General features: G+C 38.6%; 1 protein-coding gene across 5 annotated transcripts in view; it reads left to right on the plus strand.

The window, feature by feature from the left end:
* Nucleotides 1–402: 402 nt before the first annotated feature.
* FNBP1L (formin binding protein 1 like) overlaps nt 403–27,512 on the plus strand; it is a 56,203-nt gene continuing 29,093 nt past the window's right edge. For 2 of the 5 annotated variants that reach the window (XM_065675421.1, XM_065675425.1), the window contains exon 1: nt 1,415–1,519. In XM_065675421.1, the coding sequence (XP_065531493.1) occupies nt 1,430–1,519 (90 nt within the window). In that variant the 5' untranslated portion in view covers nt 1,415–1,429. Of the gene's footprint in view, nt 631–1,274; nt 1,520–16,597; nt 16,652–27,512 lie in introns of those variants that run through there. The other 3 variants (XM_065675423.1, XM_065675424.1, XM_065675422.1) reach the window with 3 other exon arrangements.

The raw sequence follows: 27,512 nt of genomic DNA on the forward strand, positions 1-27,512 counted from the left end.
TTCTAGCTGGTGAGGGAACTCCCGGTTGTGGTTGAACGATACCATTCAGACAACCACCCTATCAAAACCAGGGTCCTTTCCCCCGGTATCCCCTCCCAACTTCTCGGCTGTGGTTTACGAACACACCTGTGGCGTTAAAACACAAACGCTTCCGTGTCTGTTTCTCCTCCCGCCACCGTGCCAGGTGTGCAGGGTGCGGGCCTCCCGGCTGTGAGTCAGCGTTTCCCGGCGGGAGGCCTCGCACCCGCCGGGATACAGCCCCCCGCGCGCCCGCGGCCGCCTTCCCCCCCTGTTAACGGCTAACGACACGGCTGCCCGCGGACGCGCTTCCCCCCGCCCCGCCCGTCGGGGCCGCGCGTGGCGCCGCGGCCTCTCCCCCTCCCCTCAGCCGGGCCCGCCCCTCTCCCAGCCTCCTCCGCGGCTGCCCCCCTCCCCACGCGAGGCGGAGCTGGAGCTGGGAGCGGTGCCGTTCGTCGCCGCCGCTTCTCCCCAGTGACCGAGGGCACCGGCGCTGCCCGGCGGGACCCCCTTTCTCCGGACGCCGCCGCCCGACGCCTCGTTCCTGCTGCCGCCTCTGCCGGAGCCGGCGCTGACCACGGAGCAGCCATGAGCTGGGGCACGGAGCTGTGGGTGAGTCCCGGCTCGCCTCTCATTGTGTCTGGGATTCGCCGCCTTCCCTTGTCTACTCAGGCGGCTTCCCCGGGGGAGGCGCGGGGCGGAGGAAGCTGAGGCGCTTTGTTCGGCGGTGGCTGCCGGGCGGAGGGAGGTGGTGCGTGTGTCGGGCCGGGCTGGGGTCGTTCGAACGCGGTGGAGGGAGGTGGCGAACGCGTTGGGACGGGGAGCTCCTCGTCCGGGGTGCGGGTGCGCGCGCGCCGCCATGGCGCTCACCGTACTGGGGCTGTGGGGAGGGGAACGCGCCGCCTCGCCCTCCGCCCGGTAACGGTCGCAACGGGTCGGGCTCCTTTGTGTGCGCCCCCCGCTCGCCTCCGAGGAGAAGGGAGGAGAGGGGGGCGCGCTCGGTGTGAGGAGGACGGGCCGGCGGCCGTCCCAGCGGTGGAGTGGGGCGGGGTCCCGGCGCGGTTCGGGCTGGGGCCGCGGCGGGGCCGGGCGGTCGTAGCGCTGCTCCTCGGCACTGCTCGGGCCAGTGAAGCGTTTGGAGCCGGCGCCCCTGACTGGAAGTGGCTATTGTGTAGCTTTGTCTGTAACAGCACTCCAGAACGTCGGCTAATCCTGTATGGTATTGTGGTGTTAGTACGGAGACTTGGCAGCAAGGAGGCCGGCAGTGCCTGTGCGCCTCTGTCCGAGTGGCGTTGGGACTTTTCTTAAGCCTCCGCTCCTCCTCCTCGAGCTTTTCGTCTGTGCTGAGGGCAGTACAGAAGGGGCTTCTCCCGGGGGGAATCTGCCGGAGGGAAGCACAGCGGTGTCTGTGATGAAATGCTTCATTTTCTCTGTCAGATTTCTTACTGGTGCTGCTGGAACTGGAGCTGACGCTGGTCGTGGGAAAGCCGAAGTGAAAAAAGTAATAGCACCGAGCAGGATATAACGTCCTTCGTTTATTTGATTTTAAAGACAGTGAAACGCAGACACTTGTGCTTAGGAAACGAATAAACTACAGGAAGCTAAACATTGCAGCTTGAAGTCTGTTCAGGAACTCCTGGCTGGGACCTAGCGTTATACTGTGTTTGTTTTGAAGTTTAGTTAAATTCCTTTATCAGTAATTTCTAGTACAGGGCTATTAGTTTCCAAGGGAGCAAAGATCTGCTCGGCACCGAAACAGCCTGAGTGAGCTGGGGACTCAAAGGCAGGCTGAGGCATTGCAATCGGACGGTGTAGGTGGGGTGTGGGGTTGGTTGAGGCAATAAAGCTCCCGAAGCCACCTGAGTAAGTCGTGGCTGGCTATTCAAAATGAAGGTGCAATAGCATTGCATCAGGTGTGGAGAAGCCCGTTTTAAAGGTATTTAAGGGTTTCTTTAGAGTTTTGTGCAGTGCCTTGTGCTTAAGTAGGATTTACAGGCATGATTGGAATTCAGATAATATGCACTCGTGAAGAACTGACAGCACCGGTGTAGTGAAACTGGAATATAGGACCTTGGTAACATTAACAGTGAGGAGTAAGTAAAAGCCATGATTTATCTTGGCAGCACAAGTATGTCTTTGTAGCTCATGCTTGTATATACTTCAGATGAGAGGTAGTAAGTCAATGGTTTGGGAGAGTGGGGTTTTGTGTTTTAGGAGAGCACTGGATTTTCTTCTGTAAGTACTTAAATACGTATCACTTTAGAAAAGAGTTTTATCTTGCTCATCTCTGTGCATTTTTGGCAGCCTTTTAATTTTCTTTTCTTTGTTCGGCTTGTAAATAACAGTTAAGGTTTTGTAGTCTACCATGTTCAGTTTTTCAAGAAAAAAAGGGTTTACCTTCCTTATGTGCTTAAGAAATAGATAGAAAAAGGTGGATTTTGACCTCAGACTTGTTTTTAATGACAGGTATTTCATTTACAGTGTCATGGAACTAGCTGAATTTTATCTAGACCTACTATATGTTTGTGAGGTTTTTCCCATTAAGTCCCTAATTATTATGTGTTGGTTTGAAGAAATAATGCCAGAATTTTAAGCTGAAAGTTTTGCTGCAACGTATTTATTGAAGCAAAAATGAATGTTTTTTCTTGATATCAGGTGGTCTCTGTGACTCTACCCTAGTAAGGTAACAATGCAGAAAATGGTCTCTTTGGAGCTATACAACTAGACTTGGACAATACAGGTTTTTACATAAATGTGCACCCTTTAAGTAATTATTTTTAGTCTGCTGAATCAAATCACACTTTAAAGAATATTAGGGTTATAAAGCAAACTTTTCTTAGATGGAAAAATACTGAGTGCTTCTCTTAGCTATTGAAAGAAGTATTGACTGTTTAATTGTTTTAACAGCTCATGTTGGTCAGGTAAATATTATTCTTTTTTTAAACCTGGCACAAAATGAAATTAATTAAAAATTGGCCTAAGTCTAGGTTAAAAACACAAGGAAAACCACTGTTTGTGGAGCTTAAAGAAAGGGCTCTGAAGGAGTAAATAAACTCATAGATGTGTTTGTGTTCTACTACAGTTTTTCCTTCGTGGTTCTCTGTTGCCAGCATTAGTGCAGCTTTAAAAGGCAGCTGCTGTGGGTTTGCTAATGGCAGGTGGGCATAAGCAACTCGTGATGTTAAGAGTCTCCAGTTGCAGAGACCTGTTCTGCACAGGTTTTCTGGAGAGCTTGTTGAGCCTAAAGTTCTCCCTTGTTAGTGTTTGCAGCTGTGGTCATGAAGTGGAATTTTTCAGGACTAAGATTGGTATGTGGATAAGATTTTCTGAGCACTTGCAGATATGTGTGTAGGTTTTGCTGATAGATACAAATTTGATGATTTTGTATCAGGGATTAATCCCGCCTGGTCAGATTTTATCGCTTCATACTGATTATTGGTATTTCATGCAGATTGGCACTTCTGACTTTTTTTCTCCTCAAGTCTTATGCATTGTGCTGTTTCTGATAAGTAGAAAGCATGTGTGGATGATTTTGCAGACAAATAAGGAGGCAGAAGAGAAATCAGGGGATTGGGAAAGAAGTTCATGTCTGGTACTTATATGGTACTTAATTAACGAGTCTGTTCTGGTATTGTGATGATGCATATGCTAATTAAGTGGTTATATCAGTGTTCAAAACCCCTGTGGATGATGCCCTTAGTGACATTGTTTAGTGGTGGTCTTGGCATTGCTGGGGTAATGGTTGGACTTTGATGATCTTGAAGGTCTTTTCCAACCTGGTTGATTTTGTGATCAGGGACATTACAAGGGAAAGATTTTCTTTGATGGGCCAGTACTTGCTACTTACTCAAATACTGGAGCTGCTATTTCTCTTATTTCTATTATTCTATTATTATTGGAAGATGTGTTTTTGTTTTTTTTTCGAGCAACTGTTTCTGTAAGTACACCATTATTCTCTGAAGTGGGTGTGCATTTGCCAAAACATGTATGTCTTGAGTAGGCTGAAGGACATAGAGGCACTTAGTGCTTTCCAGTATGTCTTGGCTAAACAGCGTGCTCCCTGTTCTGTTTCCTTTGATAACAGTGTATGAAACAATATGAATTAGTAATAGTAAAATAACTGTTGGCTCATTTAAGACATTGTCACATTAGAAACGTTTCCTTCTACAGTGTTTTCTGTGCTGTGTGACATGTGTTCCCTTTTATGCTTTTTTATCACAACAAAAAATTTTGATCAATTTTGGAAGTATTATTCCACAATCAGTTTTATGCTCATCAGTGCATTTATCTTTGTGCTTGCTCTGCAGCATATTACTTACAGTGCATCCACCCAAAACTTAAGATATTTCAGTGAACTGCCTTGCATGGTGATATTCTCGTAGTGGTTAGAACAGAGTAGTGCGAACTGGGAAGTTTAGTCTTCTGTAATGCAGTTGAAATTGTTTTTTCTGAGAATTGGATGTTGAGTGCTGAATCTTACCTGTAATGTTTAGCTTTTTCCTAGGCAATATTTGTAAAGTAAATCTGGTGAAAGGGGGCATGTAATCACAAAGTTGTGTGGCTGCGCTTCATTGGTAATAGGAAAATTGGTTTTTTAGATACACTTTTCAGAGTTTTGCCTTTCTTAACACTTTTTTTCAAGTGTAGAATGCTTGTGTTCACCTCATGAGCAGTAAGCGTTTACACATTGGAGTCCTGGGCAGACTTGCATATTTGCTTTATAAGGTGCCCCATCTGACTTATGTTAAACTATGCAGCAACAGCTGAGGCAAGAATAAATGAATGGAACTCAAATTGGTGGTTTTTTAGGAACTGTAAATATTTAGAAAGAAAAATGATGGATCATGATATGCTAAAGAATTACTCAGTGTGAACATCTGTTCAGCGTGTGTGTTTCTGTATATCTGGAGCTCTTTCTGTGAGGGGTGTAGAGTGTACAAATAACATTAGCATAGAATGTTTAACCGAATGTGTCTGGTTATTGTTGTTTTGGGGTTTTGTGCAGTTAAATCAAATATGTAGTGTTTTTGGTTTGATGCTAAAGGCTCACTGAAGTCTGGATACTGGAGGATGGTCAGTAATGAAGTTCTTGGCTTAATGAGTGGAGACAAGTAAAAGTCCATGTGATTGGCACTCTGAAGTAGCTTCCTTGGAAATTGATGAAAGAGTTTGTGCTGTCTTCTTTAAAAAAATCAGGAAGGGTGTCCTTCAACTTCTGATGCATGTTGTGTCTTTCGAACCTGTGTGAACCCCTTAATAGTAGTTGGCAGAGAGTTTGAATACTGTGTCAGAACAGTTTCAGTCTGTAGAACCAGTCTAGCCATCTGTTTCTCACCTCTTGATAAATATTTAAAGCAGAAATTTTGCTGACGGCTTTAGTGCTAAGATTTTATGATTAAAAAAAAAAAGGCTATGGAAGATTTAATGATACTATTGTTGTGAGATCCTTGAGGCCAAAGCACACCATCTTTTATAATTAAGAAACCACTGGCACTGTAGAATACTGTTTTAGAAATGAGTTACATTGGACCAAAGAAAGATCAAAGTGTATGTGGTGATGTGCTCTTTTTAATCTTTGCTTAAACAATTTTCATTCCGTGCCTAAACCCAAGTTTCATTTTCAAAAATATGAAATAATTTTCAGTTGCATCAGTAGTTTTTCAAAAGCTGTTAAGAATTTTCTTATGCTTTCAATGCCTGTTTCAGACATCGTTTTCTTGGTTTAAAATCATATACCTTCTTTTGTGGAAAAAGGTAAATTGTGTGGTGGTGATGTCTTATCTTTAAAGTTGCCAAGTTTAATTATATGGAAAACATCCACAGAATGTAAATATGAAAAAGTTGACTTCAGAAAGTACTGAAGTATTATGTGGCACATTTCTCTTTTAATGATTTCTTGTACTTTTGCACACCAGAGTAGAAAATTTGGTTATCTTTTTTCAGCTAAATAAAGGTGTTTTTTTCAAAGCAGTTTGAAACCAATCTTAAACAGAATACTGCCTTTAGCATTATTAGTGCGAGTAAATTTGTTTTGGTTTATAATGGTTAAAAAAAATTGAAAGTCACTTGAAATATCAAACCATAATCTGTGTGGAAGTTCTCTGCTTTTGGATCTTAATCTTCATAAGCTTCAGTGTGCTAGCATACATTGCGTTAAAGGTGGTATTCTGTTTAATATGTAGGTGTTTGTGAGATGAAACCTGGATTTTTTTTTTTCCCCAGATTTGTCCTTCAACTTAACCTGAAGATTGCAGGCGCTACTCTGCATGGATTCTCTTTTTATTCATTCTTCTTGCTGTTGTGGTCTGCGAATGTGTACAAGGAATGTGTCTTGTGGCTGCAAGATGAAATCACAGCCTTGCCAGATGTATGGGGTAGCCACACGTTTCCTCTGTCATGGGTAGATACTGGGTAAAATGCTTAACCTCTGTGAGGTTACAGTCTTTAACAAGGAGCATTGTGCTGCTTATCTCATCCTTCTGAAGACCTCTGAGATTTCCAAATAGAAGGTTATGTAAGGATCAAGTTGTTGCTTATTGGATGTGTAGTTACTTCAGGCTCCAGGATGAAAACTATTGTATTGAGTTTTTAGTTAGAAATCGTGTTTGTCTGTATTTTTCCAGCAATTGTCTAGCTCGTAAACATCTGACCTTTTTACTGATATTTCCAGGAAGGAGTGAGTCATTGTCTTGAGACTTTTATCATCGTGGGTTTGATCTTGAACATAATTGAAGAATGCACACGTGTTTGTGCCCTAGAGTGTCTGTTTAGAAAGCATTTATTCAGTTCTGAAAACTATTTATCATCTGATATCAATGAAAATGGTATTTGTTTTTATTTGTGGCCCCACACATATATGTACTTGGAAATGTATATGCCCTTCAAGAGAATTTCTACATATGTGGGAGTTTACTAATCTGGAAATGCTGAACACTGGAAAAATATATGCGTTATTTTAAAAATATATGTACTATCCTTACTTTTAATCCAAAATCTGAGAGTTGCCTACATCCAGATTCTAAATGCTACAGATGGCAGTTGAATTTCCTGGGTGAGAATAGCAGGAAGCTGTTTGAGATAGTGAGATCTCTTAGCTCAACCAAGCAGAGATTTCTTTAAAAAGTGTATCTGTCAAAATAATGATCTTTTGAATTGGCAAATCCGTCAGAAGTTGAGATGGAGAAAAGCATGAGTAGAGAAAAGTCTGTTGCCAATGTGTTCAGGTTTCTGTTCCTGGCAAAGGGTATCCAAATGAGAATGATTTGTGCTTTCAACAGTCTGCAAGTAAATGATGGAAGACAAAAGGTTTGTGTTAATGCTTGTGCAGAGTTGTCACTAATGCTACAAATACATCTGCTCAAATACATCTAAAACTGTCCAAAAGTTCATTTGTGTAGTTAGATTAGTTCTTGTACTGGATCGATCTAGGTCAGACCTTCTATTATTAATACAGTATTTAAATACCTAAGTCCTTACATTTGCAAAGCAGTTTCTTATCATGCTTGGTAAAACCAGTAATTGACTAATGCAGGGGTTTGGGGCTTTGTTTTTTCACAAAGGAAGGGAATTTCTTTAACACATTTGAAATGTAATTGTTGTTGTTCATCTCACATGTGTGCATACTTTTTCAGCAACTTGAATTCTTTTTGGTAGAAAAAATTCCCCAAAGTCTTGATATAGTCAGCTTTTTCCTTGTGTTGGTGAACAAATTGTTCAGTGGAAGCTGAAATTCCAGTCAGCTTGTTTCATTTTGCCCCTGGTGAATTTACGTATCCCAGTCCCTTCTGCTCTCTTGGCAGTTAGGAGGTTTGTCTTCAGATGCATGTCAGTGCTGCAGCTGGATGGGAGGAGAAGGGGAAAAAAAGTATTACACTAATGAAAACCTTCTGGATTTCATTAGAATGTGGACCCTCTACACTGACTTTGTTTATGGAATTATCTGCAGTAAATTTGTTAGTCTGAGTTGCTGTTATTCCTCCATTACAAGCTCTAGTCTAAGAGGAGACTGGTGGCAGTATTTTATTTCCTGATAGGTGACAAGAACATATGAAAGGGCTTGATTTCAGGTGTTCTTTCTTTTCTGTTAAGTTTGATCATATTGGAAGTTGAAATAGCTACATGTGAGATTCATTAACGCCTTTCTCTTGATTTCTTTTTTTCCCCCCTTTCGTCAGGACTCTGCTTCTGCTTTGTTATTTAGAATAAAGAGGGCGTTAGGCTGCTTGAAGCTCTTTCTGACATTGTGGTTTGTGTGTTTATACATAGTTTTGTTACTTTTTACATCTTTCAAAGGAGAAGTGCAGTCTTAGAGTAAGCTAAAAAGCTAACATTGCAAGACCTGAATTTTTCTTGGCTTTGACTGTTGACGTCTTGTGCAAGTAAACTTACTTTTTGTCTCTTAGTTGGCTTGTAAAATTGGATTAAGGTTTGTGGCTTTTTTTTTAAATCAAATCAGTATTGTAACAATACCCTCATTTTTAGCATACTTCAACTTTCTTTAATGTGTAAGTAGAGAGCAATATAATGTTATATAAATAAACACAAAAAGCAACAAATTCTAGTAATTTGTCCTGATTCTCTTTGATCAGACTGTCTGCTTGAAATAACCATTGAGAAAACCCCACTTGAATGGGTAAAATCTGCTGTGTACTCACAAGAATGTTAACTGTTTTATCATGGTATCTATTTGTAATGCTTATGCTTAGCAAGTATTTGTTCAGAAGGCATGTACTGTGCAAATCACTTCTCATCGGCTGGTCCACAAGCAATACTAGAACATGCTTTTTTGTAGTTCCCTGTTAAGTAAACAGTGTATTTTCAGCATTGTGTAATGAAATGGCACCCACTGATCTGAGTTGGGAGTGTTACTTAAGCACTGAAAAAATTCTCAAATATGACAGCAATTGCACTGGAGAGTTGAGAGGCAGTCTTACTTCTGGCATGCTTGGGGAACCAGATGTGAGTGAAGGTGATGAACATGGGTGTGTCTTCTGGATCTTTATCAGTTAAGTAAATCCTTTGGAAGGGCAGCATTTGATAGCTGGATCTCCTGATGGCTGCCCAACCTGAGTGGATGTGAAAGCCTCTGTTTGTAATTTCTGATGTGCAGAGAGAGGGGGGTTTCTTTGAGTATGGATGTGCTGCTTGTACACTGTTTTTCCACCAAATGCTTGATTTCTTTCAAAGAAGGTAAATAATATTTTACTTTACTAATAATGTTTTCAAATAAGCATTTGCTGCAGGTATCATAGGGTTTTCTTGTGGGTGTGAGTATGAGCACAACTGGTGTATGTGAAACCAGTAAAGGTGCTATGACACAGCTGGCTTTCTCTGCAGCAGAAGAATATTCTGGGAGGGGAAAGGCCTGACACTTCTCTTTTTCTCCCCCTCCTCCCCCCCTCAAAAAAAAAGTGGGTAAGTTGTTCCTGGTTTTGCTATCTGTTATGACTTCCAATGGTCCTCCTGTTTTCTCACCTATGTATATGAAGTCAGTCATAATTAGAGGAATATTTAGGGTATTTGACATCTGTAATCAATAGTTGGAATGTATTTTATGTCTGTGTTTTAGTGCCTAGAACCATTAGTTACATAGTGGGCTCGTGTTGTGCTGCTTTCTACATGATCACAGAGTATAGAGACCATCCCCAGTTTGGATAATTTCAGTTCCAGTAGGAGATGGGTCATTTACTGATCATGTAAAATGACAAGAGTTGTGCAAACCCCAGTATTGTTCAACATGACATGCAGGGATCTCAACTGCAGCATCTTACCTGTTTACTTTGGTAACCTTGCAAGCCAGATGTAGCAAAGGGGTAGACCTTTATTGTGTTTACAGGGGATGAGTACTTAAGCATCCTAAGAGAATGAAGAAAATAATTGTTGAAATGTATGAGGGAATGTTGGAGTCTCAGAGCAAGCAGTAATCCTTTGGTATAATGAGGTAATAGAGCTGTAATCAGCCATCAGTGCCCTTGAAAGTGAGATTAAGAAGCTAATGTTTGATGCAAGAGAGAAGGATGCAAGGACACAGGCAGAGATAACACCCAAGAGATACATGCAGGTGAAATAATCTCAATACCAGAGAAAAGGATGTTGCTGTAATTGGGAAATGAGATAGTAATGGATAAATATTGCAGCTCCTGGAATGGTTAGAAAGAGCTTGCTTTTCAAAAAAATTATGTAGGAACTGTTAACAAGTCTTAGTACAGAACATGGATTTGAGATATGGGAAACAAGTCAAATGGTCCTGTGAAGGAGAAGTTAAAGGTTAAGACCCTAGTTTATAAAGATACAAAGCAATAAAGTGTAGTAGCTGACAAGAGGTGATGCATATTTATCTGCATTTTAATGAAGCATGTTTAATCGTATCTTTTCTCTGAAAACAGGTTCAAATTTGTGATTATTAAATGGAAAACTGTATGAAGGTCCATCAACAATTTTGTTCTGAAGTGTCAAGTATAGGCTCCCTTATCCCCCTTAGCTCTACTTTTATTTAGACCCTAACAGTGCAGATACTTATCTATATATTTAAATGTACCAATATTTGCTCATTTTATGAGCAAAGGTCTAACAGGATCAGCTAAACTAATTTATGTGCTTGGGATTAAGTATTGCATGCCTGCTACTTTTCAGAGCAGTTTTTTTTAAGAGAGGGGGCAGTTGCAAAACTGATCAAGTGTGCAGGTCCTCTGATATTGCAGTACTAATGCATTCTTCAAAGTAATCTTAAGGGACAGTCTGTTACTTTTCACCCTGCCTAGCCTCTCCAGTGTGTTTCTGTGGTAAAATGTGCATTATCTTCAGAGTTCCTACTTTGCATCTGAGGTTCCTGTTTCTACCTGTGGATTGTAGTTGTTGTCCTGCATTATTTAAATCAGAAAAATTACTGATGTATTTTTTGAAAGAAAATACTCATTATTTTCTGTAATTACTTAATGGGATCTTTCAAGTTTATGAGCTTTGCTGTAAACTAGGATTTAATAGAAAAAGCGTTTTAGATTAGTACTTGGATCTGTGGATGGTGGATATTTCACTCTCAAGTGATTCAGAATTAATCTCATTAGTTAAAATTTTTATCTTAACTGGGGTTTATTTTCTGGAAAATTTGCTAAATAAATAATAGATGATGACATTTGGGATCATTGCAGTGTGGTCAACAGGGTGCTACAAATCTGTTAGGACATGGGTAAGAAAAGGATGAACTTGTTTTGAAATGTTCTTCAGCATGTTGTAATAAAATGGGAAAAACCAGACTGGAGTATCTGGTATCTCATATCTAGAAGAGAGCGTGTTTAAAAGAGGAAAAATTAGTTTCATAGAAGTAAATAGTAATTTATCCAGAAAGTCCAAATGCCTGGGATTTTTGTACTTCATAAGTAATGGGAGGGGAATGTAGACTGTACAGTTCCATGAAATTTCAATCAAAATGTCACCATGTGAGGCAAGCCAGGCAGTTCTGTCAAGTGTCCTGACTCTGCATGATAAGTCTTTAGATTGAGACTAAGGAAATAGGGGCTGTGGGTTATTTGTTTTGGTTTAGCTTGATTGCTCGTTTGTTTTGTAAAAGCCGTGAGGCCTTTTGTGTTCCTGGTCCTGTTCTCATTCCTGTTGAAGTATTGCATTTGTAGAACTTAAAGTTTTTTCAGCCTATCTCCCTGAGTTTGAGGCTCTGTTTAATATTAAATTTTCAGGGTTTTTTTCCGTGATTGATCTTTCTCTAATAACAAGAGCAAATTCTTTCTAAAATGGCTTTTTGGGAAACACTTCTACTTTGGCACTGATGCTAGGGAGTGTAATGATTATCTCTTCTCAGGACCACTGTTGCTGTTCCATGGGCACTAGCCTAGCACTTGAGAGATACCGGTATGGTTCCCTGAGTTTAAGCTTTATCTTCTGCATCCCTGAGAGGAAAATAGTAAGCTGGGAGTAGTGTGTAACAAGTTTTTACTGGAAGAAATGTCCCATCAGTGGATTGGAATTGGACTCTTACAAACCCAGGAACTGTCTCTGTATGTTAAAACTTAAGTAGATGCAGACAAAACCAGTGACAGGCTTAAGTGTGCTGGTGGCTCTTGTGCTTGGATGGGTTAGTACTCAGTGAGTTTGAGTTGCTTTGGTTCTGAGGGGATGTCCTTCAGTTTCACTGAAATATCAATAGTTGAACTGAAGTAATTTTCTCTAGAGGTTTAAAACCAAGTCTTAAAGATGAGATGCCGGTGGTATTTATATGCTTAGCGATTTTTACATTCCTCCCTGTTCTTTCTGGTTTATATTGCAAGGCTGTAATTGTGGGCTTGACATCATTTGCGTAAAATGCCTTGCAGTTTTTAAAAAACTGTGATCAGCTGAAGGTGATAGTACTGAATGACCAGCATTCATGCTTTTTTCAAAAAAAATTACAACGGAATATCAGTGCTTCAAATGCAGATTTCAACCTTGAGGTGTAATTCTGAAAGAAGAGCTGTTGTTTCATCTTTATGTAGACCTTTGGTGGGAAAACTGGTGGGAAAAATCTGTTCTGGATGCTGGGAAACTGAAACAGTGAATTTCTAACACAGACCTTACATATAAGTGTTTCTCATATTGAGAGACTAGTACTTTGTACTTAGCATTTCAAACTTATGAACGCATCATCAGATGTCTTCACAAAGTCAAAACTGAATCTTGTGGCTTTCATGACTTTATTTCTTTGTTAGGTCATTGGAAAAGAGGCTTATTTTTTTGCTGACTACTGTTCCTATGTGGGAAGAGGATCATGCTGCTATATCCCTGTTAAACTGACAGTTTGGGTGTTGCCTGTGATACTTCTAGGACTGGTACCAGTTAATGTCAGGAAGACAGCCTTACTCTGCACAATTATGTTTTTTCCTGTCCTTTCTTAGGTTGTTAATTCCTTTTAATCAATACAATGTACCCTTAAAGTTGTTAATGTCATTGCATGTATAAGTGACATTTTGGCCATTAACTTCACCGTATGTCTGTTGTGGAATACGTTCTGTTTGATTCTGGTTATATATTTTGTTTGGTGAACACTGAGGAATGAGTAATGCATTATTTTGAAGGTTCTGTCAATTTTTATCTCTGTGTGGGTCACAATGATGAAATACAAAGGAAAGACTGAACACTTAAAGGCTTCATCTGTTCTAAAGCAGTCAATGCAAAACTGTTTCTTATGGTGTAAAGGGTTGGTTGTTCATTAAGGCTGCGAGTTTTAAAGCATTTCTTCAAGAGCACTTCACAGATTTTTCATGTATTTCCTTCCAGTTGATGTCAGTGATGTGGAAGTAGTACATTGTGCACTTAAACTTCATTGCAAGAAATGTATTTTTTTGAGATGTTACTGTATTTGGTAGAAAGCTGATGAGGGCTCTTGAAAAATGTAAAAAAATATATGTATTTCTGTCATAAGTAAAGGGTTTGAGGCTTTCCTTGAAGTTGCATCCTTTATCTTTCAGTGTTTTCTGCCACTCCAAAAGCTAAGTCAATAGTAAGTTTACGTTGGGGAACAACACCCTATCATTTTTTGCTGTGAGATTATGCTTTTCTTTATCCTGAAAACTATTTTTTCTCTTCATTTGCTAGAAATGCCTAACAATTTACTTGCTCTATTTTTAGTTTGTTTAGACTATCTTATTGTGTTATTTTTATTCATAATCTTTTATCTCTTTACAGTTACAATTCATTCAGTTGCTTCAATGTAATTTGTTTCTATCTTCTGCTTAATACGAACCTCAATTTTATGAGGAAAGTAGAAGAATTAAGAGCATGGCAAATTAACAGTGAAGTTAACTAGATATCTAAAGTTATTTTTAAGAAGGTCTTTTGGAGGGGGGGGTACAGTATTCTTTCTGATGTGTGCGGTTTTCTTCTTGGCTTTGTATGAGCTGTGGTTTATCATCTCTACTACGTGGTATAAAACCTCTCCAGCATCTTAAAAAGGTGTTACCAAAGGCTTTCATGGTAATATTTCAGCAGGCCTTCATAATGAGTGTTTACCATATGAAGAATATTTTTCAGTAGCTGTCATTGCTGTAGATTTTTTGGGTGGAAACAATGATAGTATGCTTTATATAGTGCTTAAATGCACAATTTATGGGTTTACCTTCTGGCTGTAAACCCTAAGGATGGTGTATGAAAAGACATTTCCATTTCTAATATAAGCTCATATAGAAGGTGGTGCAGCTCATCCAGTTACATTCATCTGGTGGGAGACAGTTCACTGTTTCAGCTGGGTGTAGGTGATCTGAATTACATTTGAAATGGTGTTATGCTGCATTAATATTGGGAATCCTAAGTCACATCTGGAGAAAAATAACCTTTAGTCAGTATTTTCTCCATGATTTTGTTTGCCTGATTTCACCTTGGTATTTGTGTGCCAGTTGTGTGTTTATTGATGTTGCAGCCCATCACAGCATCATTAAATATTGCTATTCAGTGTTCTGCTGTAGTTACTGTGAGTCTGCTTGTTTCCATTTGAGTTCTTTACCTATTAGATCTGTTTTATTGCAAAGAAATTGCTGTTGTTAGTTTACACATTACAATTGACAGTCGTAAAGATTGATAGAGTTGTTTCTAAGATGGATTCAGAAATCAGATATGACTACGCAGATGTGTATTGTGTGATCTCTCCAGTTGCTGAAATGGGGAAAAATGTTTTGCAGCATGGTGGAAAACATTTTAATTAGCAGTTTATAGCTGAGTTTGGAATCCCTGATATGAGATGTTTGCAATACTCATGAGAAGCAAAGTTCTATATCAATCAAACCACCTCATGAAGGCTTACTTAAAAGTACAGTTATTAAGATATTAGTACATTGTATTACAGCATGATTTTAGCTGCAAGTAGAACAAATGAAACTAATGATTGTGACAACCATAAAGATGGATGCTGAGAACCATAGCAGTTTAGAGTGTTAAATTATTGTAAAATTGCTCTCGTTACTAGTGCTTGCCTATATGAACTGGATGATACATTGGATTGAGTGAATGATCTGGTTGGTGGAGTGCTAGAGATGAAAGTACTTATTATAGGTTTGTGCTACTATGTTTTCTTGAGAGGCATAAATATTTTGGTTTGTAAAACTGAAGTTTCTTTCTTGTTACATACAAGCAATCTGGAGTGTATTTTTAATTGTAGCAGGTTGATATCAAATGAATATTTCCAGCCTAATGGGCTAGTAAAAAATGTGCAAGTATTAATGCTGGGTGCATCTCACATGAGATGGTTCCTGCATATATATAGATATAATATATATATATAAAATAATTTGAGAACTGAGTTTTTAACAAATGCAGTAAAAACAAGTCCAACGTAACTTTAAGACCGGAGAATAAAATTTCTTACAGTATAGTCTTTGCACTTTAAGAAATGCTATGTATCAGGGTCACATTAATTTAAATGACTTGGGCTAAAGTCAAAATGCATTTTTATAGTGAGCTTTTGAACATTTTGAAATATTTAGTATTTATCTGAGTTATGGGGGCAAAAATTAAAATAAAAACTACTTATGACAGTGTTGCAGGGATGATTTGTAGTTGTCTGAATTATTTTCTTGAGTTTTTCTTGCTTCCTTCCCAAATCATAGAATCACAGACTGGTCTGGGTTGGAAAGGAACCTTAAGATTATACAGTTCCAACCCTGCTACCATGGGCAGAGAAGCCTCACACTAGAGCATGCTGCCCAAGGCTCTGTCCAACCTGGCCTTGAACGCTGCCAGGGATGGAGCATTTGCCGCTTCTTTGTGCAGCCTCTTCCAGGGCCTCACCACTTTGACAGGGAAGAACTTCTTCCTTATATCTAACCTGAACTTCCCCTGTTTCAATTTAAACCCTTTACCCCTTGTCCTATTGCTTCAGAAAAAATGGGTGGTTGGGGAGTGTCTTTAATTTCCCATTGTATGCTAAAGATGCATTGCATTCAGGTACTGGCACAGGTAAGAAAATGATTAATTAAATTTTATTTTGGTTTTCTTTATTTTCTTTCTAGAAGCTAGGCATGGTTTTACATATTGATGTGAAATCAAAAAGAGATACGTAGAGAAAAGGCACTTGGATTATTTTTTCTACTACAAAATCCAGATGTGCTTTTTATTTCAAATTGGCATTTGTTAATCACTAACTTAAAAATGGTTTTGCTAGGTTAAAAGTGTTAAGGCTCCCCAGATATGAATCATTTAATTTCAGTGTTGTGTTTTTTATCAAGTTCGTAATGCTACAAAGTTGGAACTCCCTTATACAATAAGATTGCTTCACAGTTGTAGTCAACTCTAAGAAAAGACAGAACAGTTCTATTCAGTGTAAGAGAAATGGTTTTGTGATTATTTAATGTTTTATTCAGTATTTGAGGCTGTTTATCAGAATCTATTTAGCATTTTATGACAATTCCTAGAACACTGATTATTTACTGAGTTTTATCACTTACTAATAATTTACTAGTTTAATTCCCTGAGGACTTAGTGAAGTGAGTACTCTAGTAAAGACCTGAGTAGCACTTAATGTTGAAGAAGGAAATTACAAATAGTTGGCTTTTTCATATAGGACATAAAGAATGTGTTGTGGCAGTGGCATAAAATATAGGAGAGGCTCCATGTATTTATGTGTGAAGAATACTGCGCCACTTTCTTCCACTTACAGGTGAATGTGTAGTGAGGAGTGTTAGTTTCAAAGGGTTCTTTGGTTATATCTGGATTTAGGAAGATAAGTCCTGTGATTTGTAGCCAGTTGCTATGTTGATCTGCAATTTAACTTTTAACTAAATCTCCAGTGTAATGTTGAGTGGGTTTTTTTGTCTTGCTCTTTATTATTTCTGGTATTTCAGTGTGAATACCCTTGTATTTTTGTTTAGTTAGGAAGCAAATAGTTGTGGAAGGTAGGCTGTTGCTGAAGTACCTTTTAATTTCTACATTTGCTGTTTGGCTCTCAAAAAGAAATACATCTCTTCAAAAAGAAACAGATGCAGTCTGGTGTCAGCCTTGCCAAATGTGACTCTGTCATTCCATGATTACCTTAGTCCTGAATGTGAGTACTATCTGTCTTCAGAAATGCTTGCACTGATTATGCTATAGATTTGCTTGCTTTCGGTTTTGAGCTCCTTCAGTGGTGTGGAATATATTTATGGAGCCCATTATCTTTTTAATACTGATGTAATTGCTATGCTGGGTTACAGAAACAGTATAAAATTGAGCTGGTTTGAGTTGGGCTTTTGTATGTGTTTTGGAAAGAATGTGAAACGTAGCTATGGCAATTTCAAAGTGTGGTGCATTGTATTTTTCAGTACACTGAGGTTTGTACTCAGCTTTTGTATATGGGACTTCAATGTCCAAATATGCTGTAATAGGGGGTTTTGACCACTTTAAAAAGGTAAACTTTCTAATGGGAGTGCATATACTTACGATTAGATTACATTATTCTGATTGTTTCCCTTGTAATTTAAGGTATGTGGGAGCCTTGTTAACCTGGAAGGGGAAGGGTATGTGTTTGCATTATTTGATCTTCCAAAGAAAGTATTTTTCTACGAGAAGAAAAAAAGTTTTATGAGGAATGTTAATGCTATTCTTAAAATACAGGTTATGATTCTGAATTCTGTTGTGAAATATGAGGACTTTACTGTATATTTCTAGGCTCATACCTAAAAAACTCTGAGATAAACTTATAATACTACAGGGTTGTGTTACATTTTAATGTTAGCTGAATCACAAAACCTTGAAAAATTCCATTGTTTTGAAGATGCCAGTAGTAACATCTGGTTTCAGTTAAAATTTTTTTTAGTGATGTTAGTTACTATGAATTTTGCTTTAAAAACAATGATTGCTGTAGATACCGTTGTGAATAGATGGTGATTTTTGTGAGTTGGGTTGTTGGGGTTTTTTTTTGTTTGTGAGTTTAGGTCTTTTTTTTCTAGGTCCCATTGTCCACCCCACCCCCCACCCCCATGTGTTATCTTTGTCTGGAATAACATTCCAAAGAAATCCCTAATTTACTGCTGTGCTAATTTCCTCCTAAGTATATGGATCTGGTTTTATAATCAAGTTTGAAAAGTATTGACTGTTTCTTCACAGGATATTTGTGACGGGAAAAAGGCGTGGATTGAATGTTCTTTCTCTTGAGCACTAAAATATTCACAATCAGTAGTGAAAGGGAAGTTCACCTTAAAGTAGGGCTTTTTGCAGGAAAATCCCATCGTCTATTGAGGGGACAAAAACAAACAACATATATTGAATCAGTTAACGGATGAACCTTCCAGTTCTGTAACTGTTTACCCAACTGTTTACCCCAGTGACCTCTGATCCTCTGAAGTATTGAGCAGTGTCTGCTCCCATTTGAAGGGAAGTGAGTGTGCTCAGAACTATGGTATGAATTCTATTCATATTTTCAGCCTTTCCTAAACAAAAAGGCTAATGGCTTTATTTCAGTATAATTGAAGAGCTGTTCAGAATACTTTTTTACAAGTACCTTGCTCTCAGTGATTTAGAAGAGCAAATCTATCTGAAAAATTGGAAATTCCTTCTCATATTCCAGTTGCATTATGTGTGCATGTATGTTCCTACATGAGGAATAGAGAGAGGAGTTGAAACAGAGCTATGCAAAATAAAGAGATTATGTCTGGATATCTGCATCTGTGTCTAAAGGTACAAGTTTGACGATTACCAGAGCATCCAATACATGTTACTTCACTAGCAAGTTCTTGTAGGTTTACTGCATATTGCAGTTACGCCTATTGTGAGAAGTGAGCTAAAAGTTAACACCAGGCTGTTTGTTTTATTCCTAATGCCAGGCTATGTTTGTTTTATTACTGAGCTATAGGATTTTTTTTTTATGAGTTTGTAGTTTACTCTTGTTACTGTTTAGAAGTAGTGCTCTGAAATGTATTTTGTTTGAGCTTAATATTTTTGGATTCTGTATGGATATTTTTATGTGATGTTTGTCCTAATTGTTAGATTTACAAACAGTACAATTCAACCCATACCAACCAGGTTTTTTCTTTCTACTTCTTCCCCTGGGAGAAGAATTAAATATGCATCTTTAAATATGAAACACACCAAAGTGGCTTGTCTGCATGGGATTTGTACACCCCTCTTGTTAAACACTTCACTGTTTTTAGGTCAGTTAGAAAGGGTATCCTCAGAACAGTCTGCTTTATAGCTGAGCAGACAAGTACAAGGAAGTGGTATTTGGATGACAAGGAAGTTGATACTCCCTTATTTTTCACCTCCCCCAGCTGGCAGAAGATACTTCCTTATTTTAAATTTGTATCACTTGCTACCACTGTCTTTCTGGTGACTTCAGAGCTGTGATTGTTACAGTTCTGAACTATAGTATATAGTGTAGTTGCATGCAAACTAATGTCACATTTCAAGTCTGTAAGACTCCATAGTGCATTGTAAGCTGGTTTTCATGGTAGTGCAACTGGATGTACTTGTGCAGACACAGTTTGTACAGATATGTGCATTTACATGTAAGGGATGGAGATGTACCTTGGTAAGAAATGACTGTGTCCTGCAAAGCAGTGAATGCAGGCTTATTGCACCAGAATGAGCAGCAAAGCTGGTGGAACTTGTTTTCTTCTGAATTTGTAATGTAGGCATCTGGGTGTTCTGTAATAATATTCCATTTGCAAAACCTTTAGCTCTCCCCTGTCATCTCCTCTGTACCTTGCCCTTGGTACCTTCAGAGCAATAATCTCCTGTTCTCAGGGAACCATTTTGCTTTGTAACATCAATACCATTCCCTTCTTTTCTTGAGCACACTGTTCAAGTTCATTCCCTTAGTGTTTGGAGAGGAAAAAAAGCAGTGCATACTGTGCTTGTTAAATACAATGCCAGACTGGCCAGAACAGAAACTTAACCCCTCTCTGAAGAAGTTGGCAGTAGGTGAGATCTCTTTCTGGTTTTAGAAAACAGATCCTTTAGAATTGGAAAATAGATTGTTACATATGCAAGAACTGGCAAGTGGCAAAGCAGTTTGCTCATTCAGTCTCCTGTGGATACATTTTAAATAGTACTTTGGAAGTATCTATAGAAAGGCATTAACAAGTCTTTAAAGTTTTCAGTAGTTTCACTGGTGGATTGTTTAGTCATACAGTAAAATATTCACATTGCACATTGAGTGTCAAACCATGTAATGATCTTTTCTGAGGAACAAAATGATTCTTTACACAATTTTTCAGAAATCAAAACCTTGCCGGATACTTTGTTGTTGCAGATTTTCTGCATACTGATGTTAGTCATGCAGTTAATGCGCTGGTTTTTACACAGGACTGCTTCATGTGAAAGCCTCACAAGGCTATTGGTCATACAGTGAATTCAGTGTTCTGCTGCTTCACTGGCCTGTAGCCCCACTGATTTATACTCTGTGTATAAAATGTTCCTCTGAAGGTGGGAATTTTCCCAGGTATTTCTTATAATGAGCAGCAGCATCTCTATGCAATGTAAAAGCACTGATACTTCTTTACTGTGATGCTTATCAGACTGAACGTCATTTATGGTTACACTTAAGTTCCTCCTAGCTCCTCTTGCAGGTGACATAAGTAAGACTAAAATCTACTTATGTTTCTGTCTGTTTATTAACACCACAGTCACTCCCAGAAGTCTCTGTAAGTGCCTGATTTCTAGCTTGGCTATGGTGAAAATAAGATTTCTTGGTGTTTAGGAGAATGGACACAATTATGTTCTTTGTATAAAGAAGGCAAGTGTAGTGCTGTCTCTGTGTTAAAGTCACAGCTATTTTAATATAGTAATACTTGAAAACATTGATTTGTGGTCTGCTGTTGTCTTGGACAGAGCTGTTTGAAAACAGCTTGATGTGTGTTAAAGTGGGAATTAAAGTAGAACTAAGTGAAGAATTACTATTTCAGATTTAAGCTTTGGTTCAAATGCAGGGAAGACTCAAATATTTGTAATATCTCTATAAAAAGCATATGTGGAAAAATCTTGTTACTTTTTTGTTTTTTATATTTTCCTCTCTATTAAATGTTTAATGAGACTAAGGGGTTTTTGAAAGTTGAGTGAGTGGACTCAGATCGAGTTTTCAAAGTAGGATTTCCTGGTTTATGTTTTATGTATGCTTGTGTTTTACGAACAGGGGTGTATGGTTAATACCTGCTTTATATGTGTGTGTATGTTTGGTTTTCTCAAGTAGCTGTGGTACAGAAGACTCTTCCATTTGCTTGGGACAGAGTATCTTACCTTCATGCTAACTTGCAAGTAGAGATGCTAAAGCTGATACGTACCCACAGTGAGCAACCCTGTTCATTGATAAGCACAACATGAAAAGCCTCTGAAGGGTAGCAGAGAGAAAGGATGCCTCTAATTGTGTTCTGGCTACTATGCACTGTGCTGGTAGAACTTCCTGAGGAGGAGATGGTGCATTAAGAAAACAGGCTTCCCTGTGGGGTGAGGCAGGGCTGAGCCTGCCACAGGAAGACAGAGCAGATGCCCCCTGAGAAAAACAGAAAGCAGACCCATAGGTAAAGTTGTGCAGAATTTAATTTCTCTTTACTGAAGTTTGCATCCTGATACAGTGAGGTAAATAGACTGAGTTCGTATGAACATGCCCATCTATTAACTGAAGAATTCTGAGGGTGATTCATAAACTGGCTAAACAGGAGTTGTTGAGATGCCCTCTGTTGACAGCACATTGCTTTTCTCTGTTGTCTTTCTGCTGGTGTTCATTGTCCCAGCTGTGAATGGTTTTGGTCAACTTGCTCTGCTGGTAGAAAACTAATGCTATTAAAACCTAGTCCTTAGGCCAACTGATATATTCAGTGGCATGAGTGAGCTGGAAAGCATGGCTGTAACTGCTAATGCCAATCTCTGATGTGGTTCAGTTGATGTGCTAATCTCCAGATGCGGAACTTGATTCTATTCTGGTTCTGGCTGCTCATGCCAAAAGCAGTCACAAATGTTTTTATTCCTGTTCCGTCAGTGTCAGGTTCCTGTCCTTTCCTGGAAAATGAATGTGTCTGTCACACCTGTGAAGTTGTTAGCTGCCAAACAAGACATCCCCTCCTGCCAGACCTGACTTTCCATCAGGAATTTCCAAAGCAGTTCCTTTGCTGCTGGTCGAGGAGATACTTAAAGGGCAAAGCACAGACTTTGTATTTCTCTTCCTCAATTGTGGCTTTCCATTTTTAGCTTCATTTTAGAAACCGGACTTGCTGTATACCTTATTTTACGGCAAGGCTAGATCTCCAGTGGTTCAGTACTGTTGAGTTTTTTTGCTGACTTTGTCAGGCAAGCATTTCTCTAATCATGGAAACTGACTTCTAAAAATCTAAGTAGACAGTGGTATTGCTTTTTAAGAATGTATATAAGTGTTTAACAGGCAAATAGATTTTTCATAGTGTATTTATGCTATGAATTTATTCATTCGTTAGAGCAGAATAGTCTTTCATCTGGCTAAGAGTACTTTTTTATGTAACTTTATTTTCCTTTTGCAAATTAAGCACTTAGGTCTGTGTTTCTAACAGTTTCTCACTTTAATATTGTCAAACTGCAACATACAGTTTATTGTTAACACCAGTTTCTTAGTTTTTCCTAGCAAAATGGCTCCATGTCCTGAAGGTCAGCCCAAAGACAGTTTTCAGAAGTTCTATTTAGAAATTAATGTCTCTAAAAGAGTAGAACATTTTCTTCATGCTATCCTGCCTTTAAAATCTGTACTGAGCTTTTAATATGAAATTAAAATGCTAAGTGCTCTTCAGTTTATGTATATGGACCTGTAAGTTTTTTTGTCTTAATCTGAGTGCCTCTGCTTTATTTCCAGCGCAGCTATGGCTTTTGATGCTGCTGCTCTGAACTCTCTCATGGCTATTAATCTTGCGGTCCATTAAGTGCTTAGCCTATTAAGTTTGCTCACAGCCACTTCTTTCCCCTGCTTTTAACTTTAATGTATAGATAGTTTTTAAAGGGAGTGAGGTATAATTTGCAGATTAGTCTGGAAGCTACATTCCATAACTCGCAGAAAGCAGAAAATGAAGACACTTTCTGTTATGTTCTTGATATAGAATAAGCTCTTTGTTAGTTGTTAGATGTAAAACTAACAGGAAGTTTAAAAAAGTTAAACTACTGCTTATCTGGAAGCAGTTTTCATTGGCCTGTTAGGAAGAAGCACGTTGCAGTTGCGAGGAAAACAGAAATACCAGAAGAACAAATTGATAATTATAAAGACAGGCAGGGAGAGAGAGAAGTGATAATAAGTTCAGACAGTAGAATAGAAGAGCTGTTATCGTAGGATAGAAAAGGAAGCTGGAATGCAAACAGCGACAAAGGTACAGCTCAAAACCAATTAGGCACTGAAGAGGTTTCAAAGGTCAGAGAAACTGAAATCTACTGTGAGAAGTAGATCAGCTTAACATATATTCTAATTAAAATACAATTTTATAACCTAATTTTCCTAAAGGGAAAAGTATTCTGTAATGAAAACTTCTCATTAACATATTTCTCTGATTATGGTTGCCTTGATACTTAATGTAGCATCTCAAGTAGGTTTTTGCACAGACACTGTCAGGTTTTGGTTGTTGGTTTGTTTTTTGTGGGGTTTTTAATTATTGGGGGGGAGTGGTTTGGGGGTATTTTTTGTTTTGTTGGGGGTTTTTTGTGTTGTGTGGAGTTTTCTGGGTTGTTTTTTTGGGTGGGGAGGGGTGGGGTATTCATTAATATTTTAATAAATGAATACTTGGAATCATCCAGATTGGACTGGCCTTTGAGCTACCTGATCAAGCTGAAGGTGTCCCTACCCATGGCAGTGGGTTGGAACTGGATGAGATCCCTTCCATTCCAAACCATTAAATGATTTTATGGCAATGTTAAATAATTTGACCTGAATTCAGGCCTATTTAACAATAACCAAAAAACCCAAACCCCAAACAAACAAAAAAAGGCAAGCTGCATAATGTTTTATAAATAATTCAGATATTTCTGGAGGAGAGTTTGATAAAAATATGTGAAGTAGTCACTTAAAAATAATTTGTAAGTTAAAGTATTTAACCTCTTGAATACCGCGGGGTCTTTTGGTCTTCTGCAGTACTGCTGATACAGGAAGGAAAGACATTATGTGGAATTCACCCTATCATTTAAATTTATCCATGATTCACATTCATTTGAGAGATCCTCACGGGCTTTAATTGAGGAAATAAGAACTATGATCAATGTTGAGTTGTATTAGCAGCTACATTTTCTCAGATTTCTGTAGACTTAGAGTTTCTGGTTAAGTAATTTGTTGCTTTTCCATAAAAGATGATAAAATACAACATTTCTATTCACAAATGCAATGGGGCTTTTTTGATGCCAAGTGTTCTGAGTTTTTTCCTGTAACAACACCTGATTCCTGCTTTCCTGTGCTGTCAACACATTGTTTGTGGACTCTCCATTAGGGCCTGGTATATATTTCTTTATCCTGGACTACGTAAGTGTTCAGGATTTAGAGAGCAAAATATGTAATTGTGCTTTTTATCGCGCACTCACTGAATCAGAAGCTTACACTGGAGAGGCTATGCAGCCTGGAGAACAAAGAATTTGGAAAATACCCTAATCTTGTGCCAGTGCTTCAGAACTGCAACTGAGATCATTTGGGTAACTGCAGACTAAAATCGTGGTCAGGTAAATGTGTGGGAACAGTGAGGTACTGTTGATGTGGAAGAGAAAAAAATGATGGATCATAATGTTAAGTGTTGTGATTTCAAATAAAATATTTTAATTAATGATGTATCTTAAAGATACAGCAGATGTAATTAATTACATTAAGCGAGGTGGGTTGCTTAAACTTGTAAATTGGTGTAGTTCTATGCTTAATATGATTCTTAAGGCTTTCAACTGTGTTGTCTGGAGATCATCAGAACAGGGGTCAGTGAAATAGAGGCTAATTAGCAGTCTTGGTTTGGTAAACAGGTGTTTATTGTAAAGGAAATATTTACTAAAGCAGATTTCTTTTTTAGAAGGAGGTGATACCACAGTCCTAGCTCTTAATGCAGAAAGGCTTTCCAAAGGTGTAACATCTGGGAACAACTAACCCTTTAAAAATCTCAGTCTGGTTTAATGCCTTTTATTTGAAACTCCAAACTCCCATATATACAAATGTCTGAAGTAGCTGCTGATAGCTTTAGATAGACTGAAGGTGGGGTATTTATGCTGTAGCATCCCTCTGTGGTTTTATTGGTTCTTGAAGTTTGAGTGAAAAAAAAGTGTCCATAAGAGGGGGAGAGCAAATCTTGAGTTTAACCCAGGAAAGACTGTTTTGTCTTTGTTGCGGATTTGATTCAACTTGGCTCCTTGCTTTTATGTTCAGTTGCCATTACTGTATAGCTTCCTGCTATCTGCAAAAACCTGATAACCTTAAAACTACGTATCTGAAGTATTTGTAACATTAATCTGTGGTTGCAGTAAATAATCTGGAAGTAGAATTTAGGGAGGTAATGTTTATTTTGGAATAGTCTATACTGACCTACTACAAACATTCCATGAAGTATCAGATTTGTTTGTTTATGATGCGGAGACTTTGGACTTCATTCCGGCTTTTGAGTGGGCAGTGTCTCCTTAAGGCCACCATCCATTAGCTGGCATTAACCAGTTTAATAATAGTCAGCTGCAGTTTTAATAAAGCTTTTTACGAAAAATGGCCTGCTCAGCTGCTGTGGGGTGTGGGGAGTTACTAGACAAACAGCAATATATATTTGCCTTGGAATATTGGGAACATGGTTTACTATCAAGGTAGTACATTGACAGATACTGTAGGATGTGTTCTTTTTTTAATTACCTTTTGCTGACCTTTGGTTAATGCAGTTTTTACTTTTCTTAGAAAGGAGCCAACCAAAATAATACTCCGATACATTTATTTTGAAATTCCAAGCTTAAATGTTATTGCGGTTATTTGGTTCATTTTCTGCTCTGTACAGTATTCCCTGATCTTTTTGCACTGCTTTTTCCATTCAAGATACTGCTTGGCTTGTATCTCAGTCCATTAATTTGATTTCATTTGTAGCAGTGTGGAAGATTTTCTGCTTGTTTTCCTGGATGAAAGGGAAACTTTCTGCTTAATCAAAGCCCAGAGCTCAAACATGGATGCTTCTGGGGAGAGGTTCAAAGGACCACAAGTAAATTGGTGACTCGCCTCTAGAAGCCTTTGTGAAAAGGCCATTCCTTTCTGCTTATTTATTGACGTTGCTTTTATCCTTTGCTCGTTTATCTCAGTGTCATTATTGGGCAGCTAAGGTGATTTTTATGACTGCAGACTTTGATGCACTGGTTTGTTGGTTGTAGAGAGCTTGAAAAGTCGTGAAGCTGATGTGTTGGCTTATATTTTGCTTGTTAATTGAGAGCTCTGTTTTACAGTACATACATGACTTGGAGAAATAAAGAGACATCATCAGTATGTCAGATTTAATCCAAGGGGTCAATGTTTATGTGAGGGCTTATTAGAGCAGTTTTGTTTGGAATACAGATCTGTAGGTTTTTATATTTTTTTTTTAGGCATCCATAAGACAATTTTCAAAAAATGATTTGATACTTCTTGAAATAATTTTTGTTGTTCATACTGAGTGCTTCGTTCTACAATAGTGCATAATATGTTTACTGATTGAGAAAGTCAGTGAACAAACTGATGTTGTGAAGTTGTTTCACTCTTTAAAACAGAATGTACTACTCCTCTTGTTTTAATTCTAGTAAATGTGAATTAATGGCCCACTCAATTAGGATTTTCATGCTTTATCTATGAGATCATTAATGCATCCCTGAGTAGTTTCACAGATGTCAATGATGGTGGAGGAGCTGGCCTAATGTAAAGATCTGCAGAGTGGGTAGGATAGCTAATGGGTTTTACTTTTTTTTCCTCACACTGGATTTACTCCATTCAGATTGTCCTGTGTGTGTCCCTCATACAGGGAGGGAACAAATGGCCTCTTCCCCTAGAAGAGCAATGGTATAATCCTACAAAGCTGACTTTGCACAGAGCATACTGTTTCTAGAATCAGATGAAGAGGAGGAATTGAGGAAAGGAAGAGGTTTTGGCACTCAGTCAATGATTAAATACTTCTAAGAAAGCATGAGGGGAGACCAGCATGGCAAATGTACTCACTTTGTTCATTCTAGTTTCACATTAGTAGCAGAGAATTAGTTTTGACCACTAGAGTCCTTTTTTGTTGGAAGAAAATATTAGGAAAACCATCCTCTCCGGTTACATGTTTGGAAACTAAGTATTGTGGTGTTCCCTAATGCTAATGAAACCTTAGCAGCAAATGAAAGCTTTGTGGACTAAAGAGCCTAAGTAGGACAGCAAAGGCTTTGTTCTGCTGTGCACTGGAGGAAGTCAGTTCTTCCTAATGGTATTAGATGTTGACTTTGTGCCAAAAGCACCTTTTGGAAACTTCCTTTGGATCCAGAGTAATGACAGAAGTGAGTGGAATATAAAAAAGACTTCTGGAGATTGATGATGTATTCTAATGCATATATGCAACAGCAGTTTGACACCGCAGCACAACAGTCTCCCTCTTCCCGTATAGAAT

This window comes from Lathamus discolor, chromosome 3 (assembly GCF_037157495.1).
Source record: "Lathamus discolor isolate bLatDis1 chromosome 3, bLatDis1.hap1, whole genome shotgun sequence".
Classification (NCBI taxonomy): domain Eukaryota; kingdom Metazoa; phylum Chordata; class Aves; order Psittaciformes; family Psittacidae; genus Lathamus; species Lathamus discolor.